Source organism: Mesoplodon mirus (assembly GCF_964341445.2).
Source record: "Mesoplodon mirus genome assembly, chromosome: 4".
Taxonomy (NCBI): domain Eukaryota; kingdom Metazoa; phylum Chordata; class Mammalia; order Artiodactyla; family Ziphiidae; genus Mesoplodon; species Mesoplodon mirus.
The window spans coordinates 72,339,389-72,362,548 of NC_138979.1; the positions used below are offsets into that span (position 1 = coordinate 72,339,389).

The following is a 23,160-nucleotide window of genomic DNA, read 5'->3' on the forward strand; positions in this document are numbered from 1 at the left end:
CATGTTTATTTCCCTGATGACAAGTGCCACAAAGAATTTATCAAAACTTTACTGCCCATTTGGTTTCCATCTATGGTGAAACACCTGTTTAAAAATGTTGCTGATTTTTTCCTATTGATTTTTAAGATATTTTATATTTTTTAACATAAGGCCTTTGATAGTTAAAATTTTTGCAAATATTTTTCCCACTCTTTGGTTTCCGATAAACAAAATTTTAATATAGTTTAATCTATCAGTCTTTTTCTTTGTGCCTTTTCATGTACGATTTGTGTGGAATTGATTTTTGAGTGGTGTGAAGTTGGGAGCAAGTTTCTTTCAATATGAATGTCAAATTGAACTAGCACCATTCATTTTAAAAGACCACCCTTTCTCCACTACACCACAGTACCTCTTTGTCATATTCCAGGAGGTTGTATACCTCTGTTCGTATTTGTTTCCTCTCCTTGTGTTGATACCCTATTATTTATATTACCATTGGGGGTTCTGGTTCAAGATGGTGATATGAGAATGTCCTGAACTCACTTCCTTCCATGGAGACACAGAACCTACAGCTAAATATGGAACAATTTCTTCTGAAAAAACTCCTAAAAATAGGCAGAGCTATCCCTTCACATCAGGCAAACAAGAGGGAAATCACATCAAAGTAAGTGGGAAAGGCTGAGACACAATCTCACCATAAAGCTCACCCACAGCAATGCAGCCCATAATCAGGAGGGAACTCAAAATCTGATGCTTCTCCCTGAGGAGCCAAGGGTTTGTACCCTACAACAGGCACCCCAGCTCCTAAGTCACACAACTGAGAGAAGTGCCCCCCCAAAACACCTGTCTTTGAAGACCAACATGGTTCGTGCCCATGAGATCTGCAGGGTTGTGGCAAATTGAGCCCAGGGCCCAGTGCAGAAGCAGCCCTTGAAAAGCTCCCAGACTTTATGTGAAAGAGACTCACTTCCTAATTTTAAAGCGTTGGTCTGAGGGGCAGGGACTTGCTCAGATACTCCCCTGGGTTGGAAGCTGGCAGGTGCCATCTTCCTGCTCTCCCTCTGCTAAAATCAGTGGGCACCGTTTTTTTTTTTTCATTTTATTTCCCTTCTTCCTTCTTCTTTTTTAAATTTTCTTTTTTTTTCTTTTCCTTTATTCAGCAGGTACAATCTTTGCACTCTTCCTCTGCCTCACTCTAACTAGTGAGAGCCATCTTCACCCTCTCCCTCCACCGTGCTCCAGAACACCAGTATATCCCAGAGGACAGCTTCTACACATGTCCAGTGCCCTGTTTTTTAAAATTGAGGTATAGTTCATTTACAGTATTATATTACTTTCAGGTATACAACATAGTGATTCAAAATTTTTATAGATTATTACTCCATTAAAAGTTATTATAAAGTATTATCTATATTCCCCATGCTGTACAATATGTTCTTGTAGCTTATTTTATACATAGTAGTTTGTACTTCTTAATCCCCTATCATGCCCCTCCTTCTTCCCTCTCCCACTGATAACCACTAATTCATTCTCTATACATCTGTTTTCTGTTTTGTTACATTCATTCTTTTGTTTTATTTTTCAGATTCCACATATAAGAGATAACATGCAGTATTTGACTTTCTCTGTCTGATTTATTTCACTAAGCATAATACCCTCCAGGTCCATCTATGTTGTTACAAATTGTGTAATTTCCTTCTTTTTTATGGCTGAGTAATATTCTACTGTACATATAATCCACATCTTCTTTATCCATTCATCTCTTTGTTTTTTGTTTGTTTTTTGTTTGTTTTCTGTTTTTTGGGTTTTTTTACGGTACGTGGGCCTCTCACTGTTGTGGCCTCTCCCGTTGCGGAGCACAGGCTCCGGATGCGTAGGCTTAGTGGCCATGGCTCACGGGCCCAGCCACTCCGCGGCATGTGGGATCTTCCCAGACCAGGGCATGAACCCGTGTCCCCTGCATCGGCAGGCAGACTCTCAACCACTGCGCCACCAGGGAAGCCCTATCCATTCATCTCTTGGGTATTTAGGTTGTTTCCATATCTTGGCTATTGTAACTAATGCTGAGATGAACATTCTGTGTATTAATTTCATATCCTGCAACTTTATCCAGTTCATTGATGAGCTCTAATAGTTTTTTGGTGGCATCATGAGGATTTTCTATGTGTAGTATCATGCCACGTGCAAACAGTGACAGTTTTACTTCTTCCTTTCCAATCTGGATCCCTTTTATTCCTTTTTCTTGTATGATTGCTGTACCTAGGACCTAGGACTTCCAGTACTATGTTGAATAAAAGTGGTGAGAGTGGGCATCCTTGTCTTGTTCCTGATCTTAGAGGATATGCTTTCAGCTTTTCACTGTTGAGTATCATGCTAGCTGGGGGCCTACATTATATGGCCTTTATTTTGTTGAGGTATGTTCCCTCTATACCCACTTCGTTGAGAGTTTTTTTTTTTATCATAAATGGATGTTGATACAGATGATGAATAGGTACATGAAAAGCTACCAACATCACTAATTATTAGAGAAATGCAAATCAAACAACAGTGAGGTACCACCTCACACTGGTAGGAATGGCCAGCATTAAAAAGCCTACAAATAACAAATGCTGAAGAGGGTGTGGACAAAAGGGAATCCTCCTACACTGTTCTTGGGAATGTAAGTTGGTGCAACCACTACAGAAAACAGTATGGAGGCTCCTCAGAAAACTAAAAATAGAGTTGCCATATGATCCAGCAATCCCACTCCTGGGCATATATCCGGACAAAACTATAATTCAAAAAGATACATAAACCCTTATGTTCATAGCAGCACTATTCACAATAGCCAAGACATGGAAACAACCTGTTCATTGACAGATAAAGAAGATGCGGTATACACACACACACACACACACACACATACACGCACGCACACACACACTGAATACTACTCAGTCATTAAAAGAATGAAATAATGCCATTTGCAGCAACATGGATGGACTTAGATATTATCACACTAAGTGAAGTAAGTTGGAAAAAGACAAATATATAATAGCACATATTTGGAATCTAAAATATGACACAAATGAGCCTATCCATGAAACAGAAAAGACTCACAGACATAAAGAACAGACTTGTGGTTGCCAAGGGGATGGGGAGTGGGGGAGGGATGGAGTGGGAGCTTGGGGTTAGCAGATTCAAAATCTTATATATAGAATGGATAAATTACAGGGTCCTACTGTATAGCACAGGGAATTATATTCAATATCCTATGATAAATCATAATGGAAAAGAGTATAAAAAAGAATGTATGTATATGCATAACTGGATCACTTTGCTGTACAGCAGAAATTAACACAACATTGTAAATCAACTATACTTCAATTAAAAAATAATTTTTAAAAAATGAATAAATAATTGGATGTTGAATTTTGTCAAAACTTTTTCTGCATCTATTGAGGTGATCATATGATTTTTATTCTTTAATTTGCTAATGTGGTGAATCACACTGATGGATTTGCAGATATTGAAAAATCCTTACATCTCTAGGATAAATCCCACATCATCATAGTGTATAATCCTTTTAATATATTGTTGGATTTAGATTGCTAATATTTTGTTGAGCATCTGGAATCTATGTTCATTCGTGATAGAGGCCTGTAATTTTCTTTTTTTGTGATATTTTTGCCTGGTTTATATCAGAGTGATGCTGGCCTCATAGAATGAGTTTGGAAGTGTTCCTTCATCTGCAGCTTTTTGGAATGGTTTGAGAAGGATAGGTGTTAACTCTTCCTTGCTTGGTAGAATTCAGCTGTGAAGCCATCTGGTCCTGGACTTGGGTTTGTTTTTAATTAGGAGTTTTTAATTACTGATTCAATTTCATTACCAGTAATTGTTCATACTGTTCATACTTTCTATTTCTTCCTGATTCAGTCTTCAGTCAGGTATTTGCCTATTTCTTCTAGGTTGTCAATTTTATTGGTGTATAGCTGTTTGTGGTAATCTCTTATGATTCTTTTATTTCAGTTGTGTTGGTTGTAACTTCTCCTTTTTTATTTCTGAATTTATTGATTTGGGCCATGTCTCTTTTATGCTTGATTAGTATGCCTAAAGGTTTATTGATTTTATTTATCTTTTGAAAGAACCAGCTCTACTTTCATTGGTCTTTCTGTGTTTTTAAGTCTCTATTTCATTTATTTCTGCCCAGATCTTTATGATTTCTTTCCTTCTATCAACTTTGGATTTTGTTTGCTTTTTTCTAATTCCTTTAGGTGTAAGGTTAGGTTGTTTGAGATTTTTCTTATTTCCTGAGGTAAGGTTGTATCACTATAACCTTCCCTCTTAGGACTGCTTTTGCTGTGTCCATAAATGTTGGATTGCTGTGTTTTCCTTTTCAGTTTTCTCTGGGTATTTTAAAATATTTTCTTTGATCTATTGGTTGTTCAGTAGCATATTATTTAGCCTCCATGCATTTGTGTTTTTTTCCAGTTTTCTTTCTTGTGGTTCTTTTCTAGTCTCATAGCGTTGTGATCAGAAAAGCTGCTTGATATGATTTTAATTTTTTTTAAATTTACCAAGGCTTGCTTTGTGGCCTAGCATGTGATCTATCCTGGAGAATATTCCATGTGCACTTGAAAACTATGTGTGCTCTGCTATTTGGGATTAGAATGCTCTCTGTATATTTTTTAAGTCCATTTGCTCTGATGTGTTATTTAAAGCCAGTGTTTTCTTACTGATTTTATGTCTGGATGATGTGCCCATTGATGGAGTGAGGTGGAAAAGTCCCTCACTATTATTGTGTTACTCTCAATTTTTCCCTTTATGTCTGTTAATATTTGCTGTATGTACTTAGGTGCTACTATGCTGGGTGCATATAAATTTACAATTGTTATATCTTCTTCTTGTATTGATTCTTTGATCATTATGTAATGTCCTACTTATCTCTTTTTACTGTCTTTGCTTTAAGGTTTATTTTGTCTGATTGAAATATTGCTACCCTGCCTTTCTTTTGATTTCCATTTGCATGGGATACCCTTTTCCATCCCCTCACTTTCAGTCTGTGTGTGTCTTTAGACCTGAAGTGAGTCTTTTGTAGGCAGCTGATATAATGGTCTTGTTTTTGTGTCCATTCAGCCACCCTATGTCTTTTGATTGGACCATTTAATCCATTTACATTGAAAGTAATTTTTGATAGGTGTGTACTTATTGCCATTTTGTTAATTGTTTGGGTTTTTGTTTTTTTAGTTCTTTTTTGTTCCTTTCTTATTCTTATATTCTTTTCCCTTGTAATTTGATGGCTATCTTTAGTGTTGTGTTTGGATTCCTTTCTGTTTTTTTGTGTGTATCTATTATGGGTTTTTGGTTTGTGCTTACCTTTGAGGTTTATACATATATATATATATATATGACTATTTAAAATTGCTGATTTCTTAATTTCAAACACTTTTAAACAACCTCGGCTTTTTACTTTCTAGCCCCCAAGAATTACTGTTTTTGACTTTATATTTTATACTCTTTTATTTTGTGTATCCCTTAACTACTTATGCAGATATAACTGATTTTACTACTTTTGTCTTTTAACCTTCCTATTAGTTTTGTACAAGGCTGATTTACTACCTTTACTGTATATTTGCCTTTACCAATGAACTTTTTACTTTTGTAACTTTCATGTTTTTAGTTGTGACTTTTTTTTGCTTAGAGAAGTCCCTTTAACATTTCTTATAAATTTGGATTGATGGTGTGGAACTCTTTTAGTTTTTGCTTCTTTGTAAAACTTTCAATTTTTCCATTAAATCTGAATGAAAGACTTGCCAAGTAGAGTATTCTTGGTTGTAGGTTTTTCCCTTTTATCATTTGAAATAGGTCGTGCTATTCCTTCTGGCCTGCAGAGTTTCTGCTGAAAAGCCAGCTGATAGCCTTATGTAACCCTTGTATGTAACCTGTTGCTTTTCCCTTGCTGCTTTTAATATTCTCTCTTTATCTGTCATTTTTGCCATTTGAATTACAATGTGTCTTAGTGTTTTCCTCTTTGGGTTGATCCTGTTTGGGACTCTCTCTGTTTCCTGGACTTGGACGTCTCTTTCTTTTCCCAAGTTAGGGAAGCTTTCAGATGTTATGCCTTCATATATGTTCTCTGCCTCTTTCTCTCTCTCTTCTCCTTCTGGGACCCCTATAATGTGAATATTAGTATACTTCATGTTTTCTCAGAAGTCTCTTAAACTGTCCTCATTTCTTTTTTTTTCTTTTTTCTGTTCAGTTTCAGTGATTTACACTTTCTCACTCTGTTCATCCATTCTTCTCTAAGCTCTTTGATCATCTTTACAATCATTATCTTGAACATTTCATTAGGTAGACTGCCTCTCTCCACTTCACTTATTTCTAGGGTTTTATCTTGTTCCTTCATTTGAAACATATTCCTCTGTTGCCTCATTTTGCCTAATTTGATGTTTTTATTTTTACGTCTCTTGTAGGTTGGTTATGTTTCCTGACCTTTGATAAATAGTTTTTTGTAGGAGACATCCTATGCGTCCCAGCAACACACTCCCCTCTGATTACCAGTGTTATATGCTCTAGGGTTGTCCCCTATGAGGGTTGTGTGGGTCCTTCTGTTGTGGCAGGCTGACAACTGTGGGTAGTTTGGTAAGCATGGCTGGCCCTAAGTCCAGTTGGTTGCCAGGCCCTGCCTTGTGCAGAGCCTGCCAGCTTCTGGTTGGTGAGTCTGTGTCATGGGGTGGCTGTCTGTGGAACCCTGGGGGTTCTGGGGCTGGCACTGGCTCAGCTGTGGGCAGAGCCATGTTCTGAGGTGGGTGGTTGCAGGGCTGGGGTTCCTGGATCTAGTGTCATCCTGCTGGTGGGTGTGGCCAGTTCTTGACATGGCTGGCTGTGGGTTCTGGGGTGTCCCAAAGCTGGTGCTGAACTGCTGGTGAGTGGGGCTATGGCCCAGTGGGTCCTGGGGCTGTTACAGGCCTGCTGATGTGTTGGCTGTGTCCTGACAAGACAGGGGGCAGGGCTGCAGTTGTCTTGGGGCTGGTGTCCAACCACTGGTATGTAGGTTCAGGGGCCAGGAGATCCTGGGGTTAGTGTCCACCGACCAGTGTGTGAAGCTGGGTCCTGGGGCTATGCTGGCTCATTGGCAGACAGAACACAGTACTGGAGTCTCTGACTTCAGGGTCCAGGGGTTCCAGAGCTGCATTAGACTTCTTGTGGGTGGGGCCAGCTGTGGGGTATGCATTGTCCCAAAGCTTGTGTCAGATCTCTGGTAAGAGTGGCCAGATCCTGGGGTGGCTGATTGAGGGGTCCAAGGTGTTGGCCTGTGTTGGCCTGATGGTTGGCAGGACTGGGGCCCAATGAGCTTTGGGGCTGGCGCTAGCTTCCTGGTGTATTGCTAGGCCCTGACAAGCCAGGGGTAGGGCTCTTGTGATCTCAGAACTGCTTTCTGCCTGCTAGTGGGTTGGTGGGGCTCAGGGGGCTCTGTGGCTAGTGCTTGTCCCCTGGTAGGTGAAGCTAGGTCTCAAGGTTTCTGGCTGTAGAGCCCTGGGGGTCCCAGTTCTGATGCCTACACACTGGTGTGTGGAGCAGTGTCCTGGGCCTTCTGGTGGACAAGGTCATGTCCAGGAATGGCTGGGGGCTTAGTGGATGTTAAGACAGCCTGTAATTGGTGGGTGGGGCTGTATCCCCACCCAGCTAATTGCTGGGCCTGAGGCTTCCCAGTACTGGTGCCTACAGGCTGGTGGGTGGGGGCAGGGCAGTGTTTCAAGGGTAAAAAGCTAAAGGGAGGCTTCCAAATGGCACTTGCCTGCATCAGTGCCCACATGGTAGAGCAGCTCCCCAAAATAGCTGCCACCAGTGTCTATGTCCCCAGAGAGAGCTGCAGTTGCCTCCTGCCTCTCCAGGAGACTCCAAAATTAGTGGGTGGTTCTGTGAATTGAGCTTTTATCACTTCATGTGTCCTGTTCTTTCCTACCTTTGTTCCTGCCCTTTCTTTTACCTTTTCTGATATCTTCTGTACAAATTCTTTTTCAGAGTCCAAATCAACTGCCACCTTTTCCTAGGAATCTTGCTTCTTCTTCCAGTCAGAACTGACGTTTCTGTTTCCTTAACAACCAAGACCCTCTTGTTTCTGTTCGGGCAAAGCACTAATAAATCCACTTTGAGTACATGTGAATCAATGAAGTTATGATTTCATTAATGAAAAGACTCAAACATTTATTAAACTCCCATCCACCAAAGGCTGGTCCTGCGATATTCATTCATGCTTTTAGCCTACGTTTGCCTCTTCTCAACACTTTTTCTGTATACAGCTGCTACAGGGAATCTGCTCTGGAACATGTACCTCCCCCACCAACAAAACTATTCAATGACTCCTTCTTGCTTGCAGAAGAAAGTTAACTGCTTGGCGCCATATTTCTTGTCTTCTGGCACCTGTCGCATCTTACCTGTTGCTATCTTTACCCTGTACTTGAATTTTCCTAAACACAAAATTACATACAGTTCCATGAACATGCCTTAGTTTACACAGGTGGACTCAGCTTAGAACACCCTCCATTCAACTTCTCACCAAGCTCTTCTTCTTCATGGAGACACTGTTTTCTCATTTAGCCATCTCTGCTCCACCTACCCTGACAAACACAGCCTCCCTGTGTTGTTTCTGCTCTGGATGGGGTAGAAAGTGTCCACCCATCTCCCAGCTTCCCCAAGTTCAGCTATTTTAGGCTCTCACACTGGAAACTATTATGGAGACTGGTCCAACCTTAAGGTTATGTGGAACTGTGGTGCCCTCTACTGCTTTCCAGAACTATAACTACTTTGCTTTCTTTCATTCAATACAAGGGAAAATGCTAAAGGAACAAATGGGAATTCAGCCGATAGACCATTATTTTTCAGGGCAAACATTGAATTTCATATTAAAACAAACATTATGAAACGGTAATATATATTCTTCTAAAATGTGAATTTCTATAAGGTTATGATATGCCTTATTATTTCACTATCCTTTCAGGTCCATCTGACCTAAGGCTCTGTTATATGTTCATAAATATGGAGAGACTGGGTTACTATTTCATCTCAAGGAGAAGGTAAATATTTAAGCCACATGCTTAAATACAATTTTAAAGATTAGCTCTTAGTAAACATAGTTTCCATATGTTCAATAATATGCACTGAAATTAAACTAATAGGAAAAACATGGAAATTTTAAAAATAATTCATCAAAAGAACATAAATTGTCCTAGAGTTGATTTCATTGATTAAAATAATATTGTTAAAAATTAGTATCTGTAACTCTCACTAATCCAAAATAGTCCCTGGTTTATCTACTTTTTTTTTTTTTTTTTTTTTTTGCAAAAATTACTGAATGAATTTGGTAATCTCTAAAGCTTTAAATTCACTAATTATTTGAACTCTTTGATTTGCTTTATCCTGGGAAGAGTAGCTGTCACTGGTATCTCCAAACCTAGAATTCTAACACTTAGTAGGGTAAATTATATTGATTCTGATTGTTTTTAATTTAATGATTTTGACTGTCAGTGAACTTTATCTTAGTGATATGACTTTTGAGAAATTATAAAATAAAGAAATGCCTGTGTTCAATTTATTCATTTTAGAATCAGAAAAGCTTTTCAAATGAGCATCTTACCTAATTTATATTTCATACAGAACCACTAGAATCTCAGTTATTTAATACTGTGACTAACTGTATATTCAGAATAACACTTCCTTATATTTGCAACATTTATGTATTTTTATGTCCTGTTCCTTAAATATATTTACAAGTTGTTATTTTTGGAAAATCTTAGAATTTTTGGAAAGTGCAAAAGTGCTAGCAGTTAGCTTAGATTTGGAATACATGGCATTAAACATAACTGAAGAACAGAGTGACTTCACACACTGAAAGATTAAAGATATTTTCTGGGGGAAAGTTAGAAATTTGCCTTTCTCACAATTATTCTGTTAAAAGTGATTGTAAATAACTCAGTGTCACAAAAGATGTGGAAATAATAGTACACTGCCCATCATGCTCTTGCTGGTTTTACTTTAAATCTTGAACATCTCCCCCTGGGTGTTCTCATAGCCAAAAGGCAGCTGCCTCCTGAGGAAACCAGATGCTGCCATCTTAAAACCAGGACTGTGCTTGCTTTTGCACCCCTATTCCGCCCAGGCGTCATTAGTGCCAGCCTCACCTCTTGGAGTGAGCACACTGCGGCAGAGACAGACACGATCCCAATAGTGAAATCTCACATGTGCGTGGGTGCAGGAGGCAGTGCCCTGCACCAGTGTCCGCGCCCCAGACCCGTTCTCTTCAGACCCCAGGGCCCCTTGCTACTGACAAGGCGGCTTCTTGTCAAGAAAGGGAACTTCCTAAAACGCCCAAATGTATACTGCAATTAGGTAAGTGTTTAATTCTAATTAATCCAATTTTACTCTGACTTTCCTTCCCGTGGCGATGAATTACAGATTTAAAAAAGTAGCCTCACAAGCTAGCTTCTTTCTAAAGCGAGGAGCAGATGCGGACACAGAGGCCTGCGTGGAGGACTAAGGAAGACTGAGGCCAGGCCAGTAAGGTGCTCAGGGCTGGCCCTGGAACAGGAAAGCTCTCGGAGAAACGGCCTCCGGCGGCTGCCTGCTGACACGCCCTTTCCATCTCAGCTCTGAAAAAGAGGGACCGCTGCTTATTACAGGAGGCATCGATATTCTCCCGCAGGCTACCAAGAAACTTCATCGAAAATGTGGCCTATCCCAAACCTGGCCCAGCCGCGGGCCCGGAGCCCTCCCCCTCCGCTGAGCCGGCCCGAGGCGAGGGCGCATTTGGTGAGAGTCTGGCGGCCTCTACCGGAGCGCCTCTGCAGAGGAACGTTCCCCAAAGCCGGAGACGACATGTGGCGCTCGGGCGAGGTGAGAGCGAGCGCGCGAGTGCACTGGGGACGCGGCGGGGCGGAGGGGGGCGGATCTCTGCAGCAGAGCAGAGCGCGGCCTCGGTCGCGGAGCGGAGCCGCAGGGCGGCGGCGGGAGCGCGGGGGGCACCGGAGCCTTTCGGCCCGGGAGGACTGGGGAAGTTCGCGCTGGCGGCATGGGGCGGTGACGCCGCACTGGCCTTCCGCTCCTGCCAGCCGGTTGAGAGCAGGCGGAGGAGGAGGAGGATGCACCCTCACCGACGGCTTGCCTTCCCGGGCCGGCGCGCAGGGTAAGCCCGGGCGCGCGGGACCGGGGAAGTGGGGTAAGAAGCTGCGGGCGAGGGCGACAGGACGGGCGGCCCCGGCTCGGTCCGCACCCTTATCCTCGGGGCTGCCTGTCTTGGGAAGGCAGGTGGAGACAGGCGGGGAGCCACGGGCGGCCGGGAGCGCAAACTTTCCCCCGGCGACTGCGGAGGCATAGCCAGCGCGGGAGCTCAGGGGGGTCCAGAGCGGCGCAGCCCCGCGGGACGGGGCACCAGGGCTCAGTGCCCACGGGCTCGCCGGTAGGAATTGGGGCGTGGGGCATCCGCCGCCGTCACTGGAGCCGACGGGCGGGATCGCCTATCCGGAGGGCCCCATCGGCCCCAGGCCTTCGAGGCGCGCGGCGTCCAGGAGCTTCCTGCAGGGTGGGCGCCGGCTCGGCGGCGGGGGGCGCGGGCGGGTCGTGCGAGCTGCTCGAGGCCGGGGGACACCAAGCCGGCACTGCACCGCGCGCTTCTCTCCGAGAAAGAAAGCGCCGCCCGGCAGGACGCTCAGCTCGGACCCCGGGCAGGAGCCGGGCAGGTCTGCTGGGGCCAGAAGCTAGCCGGGGAGGGTCGGCGAGCGTTTGGCGCTGGGCGCGCCGCTGCGGACCGGGCAGGAGGCCGACCCTGCCGGGCCGTGGGCACAAGCCGGCGGAGGCTTACTTCCGCAGTGCCGCCCACGCGCCCACCAGCTCCCGCGAGCCCCCGCGGCGGTCCCGGGACCGTGGGAGCGCAGCCTCTCTTTGGGGTCCCGGCTCCGGGCTGAGGGCAGCAGGAGGCGCCGCCCCGGTTTCCCGCATGCAGCGCCGCCTGCTCGCCGCCGGGACTCTGGCCCGGGTTTGGCGACAAGCCCCAGGACGCGCCCAGGCGACCCCCGCCCTGTCTTTCTCGACTCGAGGGCCTTGGATTCTGAGGTGGAAGTACCTGTTGTGTGTTTCCCATTCCCGGAGTTGGCCTGGGGTCGCCTCGGGAAAATGTTTCTTTTGAACACGCGGTGCTCCTATAAGATGTGTATCTATTTGCGTTATGCGCATATTGAGAAATATATGCTTTCGCTAAGGTTAGTTGCAGAGCCCAGGGATTGTGGCTACTTGGATTTCAAATGCATTAATTAAGGCCCAGCACAGAGCCCAGAGCCAAGAGACTTTCCCAAATGCAGTGATTTTTAAGTTCTTCAGTCATGGGGGCAGATTGCTGAGAAAGTGGCAACCCTCCCTCATAAGCAGTTCTTATATTATCGTGATCTTGTAGAAGACCTGTTTCTTAAATGTGCCTTTTTCCCCCTCTTTCCATATACTGTCTCTCAGCACCTTGAAGAACAAGGAGTAGCTTGCTGACTTTGAACGCGTGGCAAATATTTCAGAAAGGTAAAAGCATTCCACTTGTGGATTTGACAGATGCAAAATACAGTTAGATAACTTCAGGCATTGAATTTAATAATAGGACTAATGGGTCATTTGATAACATGGTAAAAATAAAACAAAGTATTTGCGGCATGGGAAAAAATAAATTAGGGGAATGATTCTGCACCTTGAGTAAAAGTGAAAATTAAGCCTACTGTAATTTCTTTTTATGCCCCCATAAAAAGGCCAGTGAACACAGATAACTCCTGATGTGGAGCCATGCTGCACAAGGACAGCCAGGCTCCTTTCCTTCTGAACTGAATGTGTTAGCAGTGTGATTTGATTCCAGGAACTGCGTCACAGAAACATTCATGTTTATATATTTTTCCCCCTTTCAGCTTCAAGATCAAGGTTGAGAAAGGAACAGTTATTCTTCCAAATTCATCTGCTTCAGCTATTATTCTTATTGGGAATGGACAATGGAATGTTCTCTAGCTTTATCATGATCAAAAACCTCCTTCTGTTTTGTATTTCCATGAACTTAGCCAGTCACTTTGGGTAAGTTATCATCTATGCTTTGATTTTACGATTTTCGGGGCACAAGTGCCTTTCAGAAACTTTGCTGAGCAGTGTATTAGCAAACCTTCGCTGGCCACCTTTGCAGTCCCACACCCTTGAACTTGGTGTAAATAAATAAAAGAGTCCTTGCCCTACCCCACACTTTATTCCTGAGCAAGGCACTTGGAATAAAGGCACTTTATTCCTTTATTCCAAGTGTGGGTCTCTGAAGTGAGTCAGAGAAAAGAGGCACATTATGTTTTCAAAAGTGGAAGAAGATGGTTTCAGAGTTGGCTGTGTTTCCTCCCACTCAGGTTAAAGCACGATTCAGAAGTTGACCTGCCTAAAGGACATTTATTGCTTGTTAGACAAGGCAATGATCACCATTCTGATTGCCCTCCTTGGTGCCATTATGCAAAGGAATTTGCCTTTAAAGCCAGGCCCACACTAGGCAGCACTGACAAGGACTTGCAGTGGTCCTGGCTTGAGGCATAGGCCTTGAACTGTGGCCATCTGAATGCAGAGGTAGATACCAGAAACTACATGTGCCTGAAGATCTGCAGGACACCCAGGCATTTGGCGTTATCAATTCCTTTCCTCTTCTTCCCCAAACTGTTCTGGCTGATCAAAAGGATTGTCACTTGAAGTTGGTGGAGTATAATTAAGAAGTTAAATTTTAGGACAAAAGTCACCAAGCACCCCTTCTGTGAAAATCAACTGTGGAGGTTGCACTTGTGTGAAACATGGAGGGATCTTCAGGGCACGGTGAATCTGCAACAGATCCCTACTAGCTGGCAGGAAGGAGGACCCTTCCAAGAGCATGACCTTCTCTCTTTGTCCTCTGGACATTTTCTGTTCTTTTGACATTCCCAGGTGTGTACAGAGGAGGAAACAGAGAGAGAGAGAGAGAGAGAGGCTTGTGACCATCCCCAGGTGTGTGGCTGGTACATGACGGCAGTGGGGCTGTGTACCAGCTCCGTCAGGGACTAGTCCAGTCCTCAGCACTGTGAGGAATGTGCACACTAACCATGCCTGTGGGACGTGCCTCTTAGCCATTCAGGGTATTCCCTTGGGAAAGAGCATTAGTTGTTATTCTTGCCTTGCTGCTTGTCTTGAGTGGTTATTTCCCTACCTGTGCCTTTGGTTTTCTTATCTGTTCAGTGAATGTCTTCCTTTTCAAGGGCTCTCCCTGCTGCTAAACCTTATAGGATTTAACCATGATGTTCCTACATATCTCTGCATGAGAAGTGTGTTTAGAAGTGAAATCATACACAATATTTAAATTTCCAAGTTAATACATAAGGTAGTTAATTTGCTTACTATATATAACGCATATATTTAGCAGTATTTCAGAGGTAAGAAATAGGCTAGGATTGAGAACATGTATTTTTTCCTAAGATTTTGGTCAGATATATTTTTGTGAATCTGCATTCTGTAGTCACGAAGGTATTGTACTCTCTGGTGGATGAAAGTCTGAAATATGAAGGAATGTGCATACCGAGTTTAGCCGTTAGAAGCAGCTATACTTTATTTCTTATTTAATTTGATGGCTTTCTGAGGTCATCTTCAAAACAGAGATATATCTGTTAGTTTCTGGAAGCTAATACAGAGCAAGTGGTAGAATACCCCTCAATCTCCTTAGAGAATTAGCTGTTGGAGAAGTTTTGAATCTGTTAGATATAAGGTCAATAGTCCATCCCAAAACGATACCTACTGACTGCAGAAAATGTGTGAGACACAGAATAGTATGTGAAAAAGAAAAACATCCTTAATTCCACCACACAGAATCAATCATTCTTCATATTTTGGTGTGTTTTCTTCCCCTTGTTTCTATGCCTAGCTTTATACAGTTGGGATCATACTGTGCCTTCAGTTTTGTGTTTTTGTGCTTTCTTCATGCCAATACTTTGTTACTAAGAACTTTGAAATGTATGATTTAAAATGGATGAATATTATTACAGTGCATAAACGCTTCATCATGGGCTACTTCCCTAATTTGGGGTGTTTACATTGTTTCCGGTTGTGCTGTTTTTGCATTTTCCTACAGTGAACATATTTGGCTTACAATTGTTTTAAGTATTTGAGATCATTTCTATTAGAAGATCTTCCTGTAAGTGGGATTTTACGTCAGCTCCCCTGAGTACTTTTAGCTCTTGGTCCTACATGTCCAGTTGCTTCTGAGCACCAGGATCTGCAGCAAAGCAGGAAGCCCAGCAGGGTGTGGTTTTCAACAGAAGACATCTTGACACCTGGGGGCACAAGTCCCTATTTATTTCCCTTCTTATACAAGGCTCCTTTCACTTGCTTATTACTATAAATGAATTTAAGAATAATTTTGTCAAATTGCAAAGAAAGTTTCAGAACACTTATTTGGCTTAAAATCTTGACAAAATAATAGCTATTGCAATATAGAGTGCCTGTTTGTTATGTGGTCTGTTTTAGATAAACCCTAGGAGGAGCCTTATGAGCTAAGCATCATTAGCCCTGTCTTATGGTCGGGAAGGCAAGAGTAAAGGATGGCTAACTGGGGAAGTTCGCCAAGCCGGTCATGCTGGAGTTCCGTCCTCAGCCCTCCTCAGAGTGAACCTGCCTGGTGGTCCTGAGGCTCCCCTCCTGATTTCATGTGGTTTGCAGGGAAGGTCTAAGTCAGACTGATCTATAGAGGAAGGGGACATAATTTTGAAAGGTATTCTCTGCATTGGAGTAGAGAGAGTTTTCTGTTCTGAAATTACAGGAAAAAAAGAGTTTGGGTAAGCTCTGTTATTTCCCCCAAAGAAAGAGTTTATGTGATTTGGTTCTAAAGAAAGGTGAACGGGGAAGCATGTAAGGCCTTAATTTGAGCATTGTGGGACAAGAGAAATGCTGATGCCTGTAAATACGTAAAGGAAACCAGACAATTGGTGGAGGGTTAGGAGGGTGACAGGAAACGAGTCAGGGAGCAGAAGGAAAGAGACAAGTACACGTGTGCTTTTGTGCAGTACAAAGTTATACCCAGTGTTTGTGAAAAGCATGTGGATTTGGCAATCAGGAAATTTATAAATGTGATAAGCAAAATGTATTTGGTGATTATATAAGATAATGTGAAATTGCTTTGAAAATATGAGTCTCATTTCTTCTCCTTCTTCTCCCTTTTATTTTCTAAATTTGATCAGAGCCACAAGTAGCTCATTTTCAGTAGCCTTTGTAATTCTTCTGTTAGTTTTAAGTTATATAACAGAGCATGAGTCAAGTGTATAACAGAACAGAGGCCTATTTGCCTGTCAGCCTTATGCAATGTCACGTTTAGAGACATGGTTTCATTTGAGGCATTATGATTATTTTAATGAGACCAGTAATCAAATGTACATGGTAAAAAAAAAAAAACTAGCACAGAAACAATGTCTGAATCAATGTAATGTCAAAATACATAATATTACATTTAATCTGGAATTAGTTTATCATCATTTGAAAACTCATACTTTATCAGACTTGATTGACCAGTGTTAATTGTAAGATAAATTTGAGGATTATCAACTCAATGATAAGGTAAAATCTGATTCCATTCATTTAATAGTATTAAACATTTTTTAGAGGTTTATCTATTGGAAAATTAAAAATGCATTAGAACTTTATCACATGGGAGCTACAATTCAAATAGACTTTGGAAAACAGTATTTTATAATTGGCAATTATAGGCAGATTCTTGTAGAAGTAGCTTAAGAACAGGAACAGATAAGGTTCTTCTTTATCTGTCTACACAAGTGTGCTAACCGGGACCTTTGGTTTCATGAAGAGGGCTTGTTCATACACTTTCTCAAGGACAGTTCTCTTCTTTTAACTAGAGCAGAAAGTATACTCTCTCTGAGTCATTTAAGTAGTCACAATGTCTTTTTAAATGGCAAGTTCTCTCTTGTGAATCCCCAGATGGCAAGTTCTTCCTGCCTGTAGCTGCTGGTTCACAAGACCCAGGACAAAAAGCCATCGTAACAATTGTAAAAACACAGAGAAGTGCTGTGAAGCAGTTAGGACACACACAGGTGAGGGGTCGTCTAAGTGGAGGCTGCAGAGATGGCCAGAGATCTCACATATAGTAAACATTGTAGGTGACTAAGATCCTGCTACAGAGTAACGGCCAATATTTTTTAAGGCACCAAAAGAAAATACTTCCAAATTACACACTTTGTAGAAGAAACTCTTAGCAGGTTTATCATGTGAACAGGCAGAGCTTAGAAGGACAGTCAGCCAGAGTTGACCCAGCCGGCCCTGTCTGGCCATCAGCTCCAAGATGAGTCACTGGCTTGGTTCAAGGGGAGAAGGAGAATGTGGGCTTTTGGATTTTTTACAAAGGTGCAATTGCATAACATGCATATTTTAATTGGTGTGAAATTTCAAAGGAAAATATTAGAATCAAAAGTAGAAAAATCTTATCATAGAACTATGGTGGCAGCAACAATAATTATCAGTGTTTACATGAGTATTTCTCCTTCATTTCCAGAATGCATTTTCAAAAAAACGTACTGTTTAATTTTCACAAAACCCTCACTTTGTAGGTGAGAAGAGTTCAGGCGATAGAACACAGAGAAACATGTCTAAGTTTCATCATTGGAAAGTGGAAAAGTCAGGATCCATCTCCAGGCTCAGGGCCTGGGCTAGCACCCTCCATGCAGGACCTTTTCCAGGATGTCTGGATATTTAAGGTGCAACGTAAAGGGATAGAATGGGGGAAAATCTATACTTTGAAATGTCCTAACCTAGAACTCAAATAACACTGCTCTAAAGATAGTTGGTTTATCGTAGCCTGAATAAAATCAAATACAAAATATGTACTATGAAATATAATGTTATAGCGAGGGAACCATATTATAGGAAAATTAAGATATACTATGAAACTGGCTTTAGCAGTTCATTGAAAGTTCTGTTTTATTTGTATTTATTTAACACTTTATTTCAAGGTCAAAAGGCAAACCTAAAAATAAATGAAACCCAGGACCAGTTCATTTTCAGTTTTAACAACAACAGAAAAAATTGGGCCATCACTCCATAATCAATTTGGTTCCTATTTCAGGGATGTAGGTGTCATTTTGACAGAGGACAGTGAAGCTGCTCTGTGTGGCAGCAGAATTACTAAGCCTACCTGCAACTCAGTTTCCTAATCTCCAGGTGGAGTTAATAATGGATCTTATGTCACAGGGTTGATGCGAAGGATAAATTGCTGAATGAGTGCTAAATGCTGAAACATGGCCAGGTAGGGAGGGAGTGCTAAGTCCAGGCTAGCTGTCCTGGGTGTTGTGACCAGGAGACCCTGAGGTTTACTAGACCCATGGGGTGGGCGCGGCAAAGTCATGTCAGCAGAGTCTCCCTTGCCACGTGAGGGAGCACATTCACAGTCACAGGTTCTGGGGATCAGGATGTGGGCATCCTGCAGTATGGTGCCCTGTGGCTGCATCAGTGTTTGCTGAGTCCTTCCTACATGCCAGGCACTGTTCTAGGTGCTGAGACTCTGTGGTGGGCAGAGTAGAGCCTGCCTTCCAGGAGGACTCCTTCTAGTGTGCAGTAAACACGTACTTATCAGTTGGGTCACAAGGATTGCTGAGAAGAGTGATCAGAGTAGGAGGTAGTGAGTGTGCTGGAGAGAAGTGCTCAAGCAGATGTCTAAAGAAAGTGAGCGTGTGAGCAGCGCCCTTCATGGAGATGATTGGACAGGTGAGAGAAGCAGCAGATGCAGGGTGATGAGGAAGCAGTGTGAGGAAGGGGAAGGTTGGTGGGAGGCAGGACCAGAGAAGCAGTTGGGAGGGTCAGATCATGAAGGACCTTGTAGGCCACACTACGTAGTATCAGGACGAGCAGTTGGCTGTTGAAGAGTGAAATATGAGCCCATTGAGATGTGACCGTAGAATGACAAACGTTAAAGCTGACTCTGGCTGCCGAGTGAAGAATACACTAAGAGTCCAAGGTGGGCAGGCTTAGTAAAGGAGGGACCAGGGAGGAAGTTAAGAGGCAAATGCAATGACCCAGGGGAGGAGCATTTCGGTCAGCAGGATCTGTTGATGGGCTGATGTGAACGTGAAAGAAGAGGAGTCAGGGATGATCTCCCCAGTGCTTGACCTGAAAACATGATGAGTTCAATTGGCTGTTGTTGAGCTGGTGGGGACAGTAGGAGAAGAGGCTGTAGAGAATCATGAGTGCAGCCTTGGACCTGTGAGATGCTTGTTAGATATCCAAGTGGCCAGGCAGGCCATTGGACATACAGGTCTGGAGTCAGAGAGGAAGAGGTTGGGGATGGAGACATGAACTTGAGAGAGACATTTAAAGCCATTAGATTGAATGAGATCAATCAGAGATTGAGTGTAGACTGAAAAAGGGTCCCTGGACAGCCCTGGAACACACCAGGGTTTAAGGTCAGGAAGGTAAGAAGCAGGCAAGCAAGACTGAGGAGAAGAGGCCAGTGAAGATAAGAAGAAGAAAGAGAGTCATGTCCTGCGACGAGCGGAGAAGTGTTGTAAGAAGGGGATGTGGTCAGCTGAGGGCTGAGACTGGACCTTCGGGTTTGGCAGTGTGGAGGAGCGGCCAGAAGAGAGCTTTCACTGGGAGGCAGTTGGGCAAAGCCCGAGTGGAGTGGAGCAAGAGAAGGGTGGAGAGACAGCAGAGACCTTTGAGCAGAAAACTCCAGTGAGTTTTGATGAGAAGAGAGGCTAAGGATGGAACAATAGCTGGGAGGGGATATAGGGTGAATGAAAGACTTTTTATAGACCTGATGTAATTACTGATAGGAATGGTTGGGGGGAGGGAGACCCGTGTGTGATAAGCACCAGTATGATTCATGTGCTTTATAATCATATATGTGGGGCACCCAGTGTGGCTGGGGGGAGGGAAGGGGCTGAGTCTAGGGAAGTGGGCAGAGTCAGATGAAGGGGGTGTGGCCTGCAAGACCGGGACCTGGGTTGCACCTTGCAGGTGGTAGGATTCTGAACCAGGCTGCAGTGGTTGGGGACAGGAGTGGAGCGTCTACATGGAGGGTGGCAGACAGGGGTAGGGTGGACTTGAGCACTGTCTACGGAGCTGACAGGCAGGACCAGGGGCACCTTTGACAGGGGCGCCATCTAAGAGTTCTGGCATAATGTTTTATGGCCATGACTTTATCCACATAAAGCACACATGTCAATCCCCGTTTTCCACCATAAGAGGGAACAACTCTTATTTGGAAACTCGGGGTTGACTTTCACGTCTGGCTATATCCACCATTTTTAAAAAAAATTTTACATATTTTTTAACATGGTTAGCTAAAGTGGCGTGCAATGGAAATTTGAAGAAAACATCACAAAACCATGCCATTTAGAGGTACTTATTTAGTGAGCTTAAAGTAACAAGCAAATAAACTGAAGAGACATTTCTCAGAAGTAATTAAATACTGAAGAAAAAATGCAGAAAGAAATGCAGTTCAAGAAAACAGATAAGCTGCTGCTTAAAAGCAATTCTGTTCCAGTCCCAAAGTAAGTTCACATTCAAGCTGGCCTGCAGATGCAATTACCTATCCTATTTTATGGAAATCAAAAAATGCCTGTCAGCATAAGCAGAGATAACATCACAAGAAATGCGTCACACATTGCCATCAATAGCACCATTTGTGGTACGGGACAAAAGATTTTTCTTCCACAGAAATGATGACATAACTTGAACTTGAACTTGAACCCTTTACTGAAATAAGGAGACCTCATCAGGCATCAGTTGGTAAAATGAAGCACCTTTAAAGATGGACTCCACCTCATAGTGTTATTACTAGCAGAGATTGTAATACTGATAGAAAAGATACACTGGAGTAAAATTTCCTCAAAAAGAAAAAGACTCTTAGATTTGACTACCAGTACAACTCTTTGCTCACTGCTCTTTCAGAGTAATGCATGGATTCTACTGCAGGTTTCACCCTGTGTTCGTAACTGATTTTGGAGACAGTTCTCTTGGGATCCCTGCCCTGCTGTATTCAGACTCCTCCCTCCCCATTCCTCCCCGACTCCGCATCTGAAACGCTGCTGATGGCCTCATCCATCCCGCCTCTACCCCCTGCCATCACCTGAGCAATGGGTCTCTACGCCTCCAGTCTTGTCTCTTCTAAGTCCATCATCCCCAAGGTGCCTGGGGGCCACAAGGAAAGAAAATGTCCCTGTTAAGATGCTCTGAGTTTCCCACCACCTTCAGGCTAGATCCTAGCGGTGGAGCTTTTCACATGAATGTGCCATGATTTGAGCCACACATGTGGCTCTTCTCACCAGAGTTCAACGTACCCTCTGCAAATGTCAGTATTTCTTTTCTTTTCTTTTTTAAAATTTTTATTGGAGTATAGTTGATTTACAATGTTGTGTTAGTTTCTGCTGTACAACAAAGTGAATCAGTTATAAATATACATATATCCACTCTTTTAGATTCTTTTCCCATATAGTTCATTACAGAGTATTGAGTAGAGTTCCCTGTTCTATACAGTAGGTCCTTATTAGTTATCTGTTTTATATATAATAATGTGTATATGTCAATACCAATCTCCCAATTTCTTAGTGCCACTGCTCACAACCCCTTCCTTTGGCTTGAGACCTGATCTTCATGCTTGAAGCCTTAGGTCTGCTTTCCTCTCCTCTGACCCCATACAAAGCTTGATCCCTCCCCTTTGGGTACATAGAATGCCCTGCATATTGCAAAGATTCCTGCACCAACCATATTCTACAGAAATCCTCTGGGAACATGGCTTATTCTTTTAGATGCAGTCATGTTCCCTAGGTTGGGGACGCCACCTTTCTCGTTGACACCACCAGTCCTCACCACAATATCAGGCACATGGTTGATGTCCACAATACCTTTGTTGAGCTGAGCTGCTGGGATAAGCACTGGGCCCAACCCGACAGCCTCTCTGAAGACGTGAGAGAGAAGAGACACTCTCTGGGGTCATTTGGAGTCACTCTGGCAGTTGGCTCAGAGAGCAACCTTTCTGTTTCCAATCTAGACAGGCTTAGAACAGTACCTCTCCCCCATGGCTGCACATGAAGATCACTTGGGGACATTATAAAATACCAGTGCGCATTCCTCCTGGGTGAATTAAAGCTGAGTCTCTAGGGCCTAGAAACCCCTAGAAACCCTGAAGAGGCTAATGCAGAAGTCACAGAATCAAACGCCTTGAAGAGACCAGATGTAAGACCACAGGGACAGGTGGGAAATTTGCACAATTGCTAGAGTTGACCCTTTCTAAAGTCATTCACATTTATTGTTCTGAAAACTCTGCTGGTGAAATAAACCCATTAGTGGACCACGTTTCATGGCTGTCTGTTCCCCACTCCACCTCATCAGAAGTCTCTGAAAGACCCAGAACCTCAAGCCTGGCAGGGGCCACTCATAGCGTTTTAGGAAGCCCTTCCACCTCCTGAGCATCTTGTACCATCCGTATCACTGCCCATGTCACAACCACCAGCTTCCTTCCTCAGTCTGGAATATGGGGCTCAGAGTTCAAGTTTAGGGATCGAGTCCTTGTGCCTTTTGTATAGACCTGTACCTGGGTAGGAAGTTATAAAAAATGAGGATGTTTTAACATGCGTGGTTAGGTCTACATTTCCTTTATGATCCCTTTTCTGGAATATCAATCTGAAAATATTGCAACTGTTTCATAGACTAAATGTGACATCTGTTTGTAGAAAACAGGCAGTAACTATAAGGAAACAGTTCATATTTTCAGAGAACCTAGTTCATTAATCCTGATACTGAAGGGGAAATCAAATTTTTCAAGCATTTCTACTTTATCTAAGGTCGTTCTCAGAAATAACGGATCTAGTCTCAGCTCACAAAATCTGCTTCTCCCCGAGATCAGAGCCTTCAGCTTATCCTGGAAGCAGCTGTGTACTCACAGCTTACCTGAGGGCCGGCAGAGCTCTTTGGTTTTACTCAGAACAGTGAAGATGCAAGCTGGAGCCTGCTTTCTGTACCTTAGAGGGCTGAGGGCATCTTGTGTTTCCCCCTGGAGGACTCGTGGATTTGCTCACTGCGTGGAATTGCTCACCGAAGGCACAGCCCACTCTTTGTGTGTTACTTTGTTTTCCTAGCCCAAATGGAACAAAGCAAGCTGAAGTCACTCTGTATATTAGAAGCAGTCTG

General features: G+C 43.2%; 1 protein-coding gene across 1 annotated transcript in view; it reads left to right on the top strand.

Annotated features, from left to right (window-relative positions):
• The first annotated feature begins 12,895 nt into the window (after nucleotides 1–12,895).
• The window catches only part of GABRA5 (gamma-aminobutyric acid type A receptor subunit alpha5), a 100,318-nt gene continuing 90,053 nt past the window's right edge, over nucleotides 12,896–23,160 (top strand). The window contains exon 1 of the mRNA XM_082619005.1: nucleotides 12,896–13,053. Coding sequence (XP_082475131.1) covers nucleotides 12,968–13,053 — 86 coding nt within the window. The 5' untranslated portion in view covers nucleotides 12,896–12,967. The remainder of the gene's footprint in view (nucleotides 13,054–23,160) is intronic.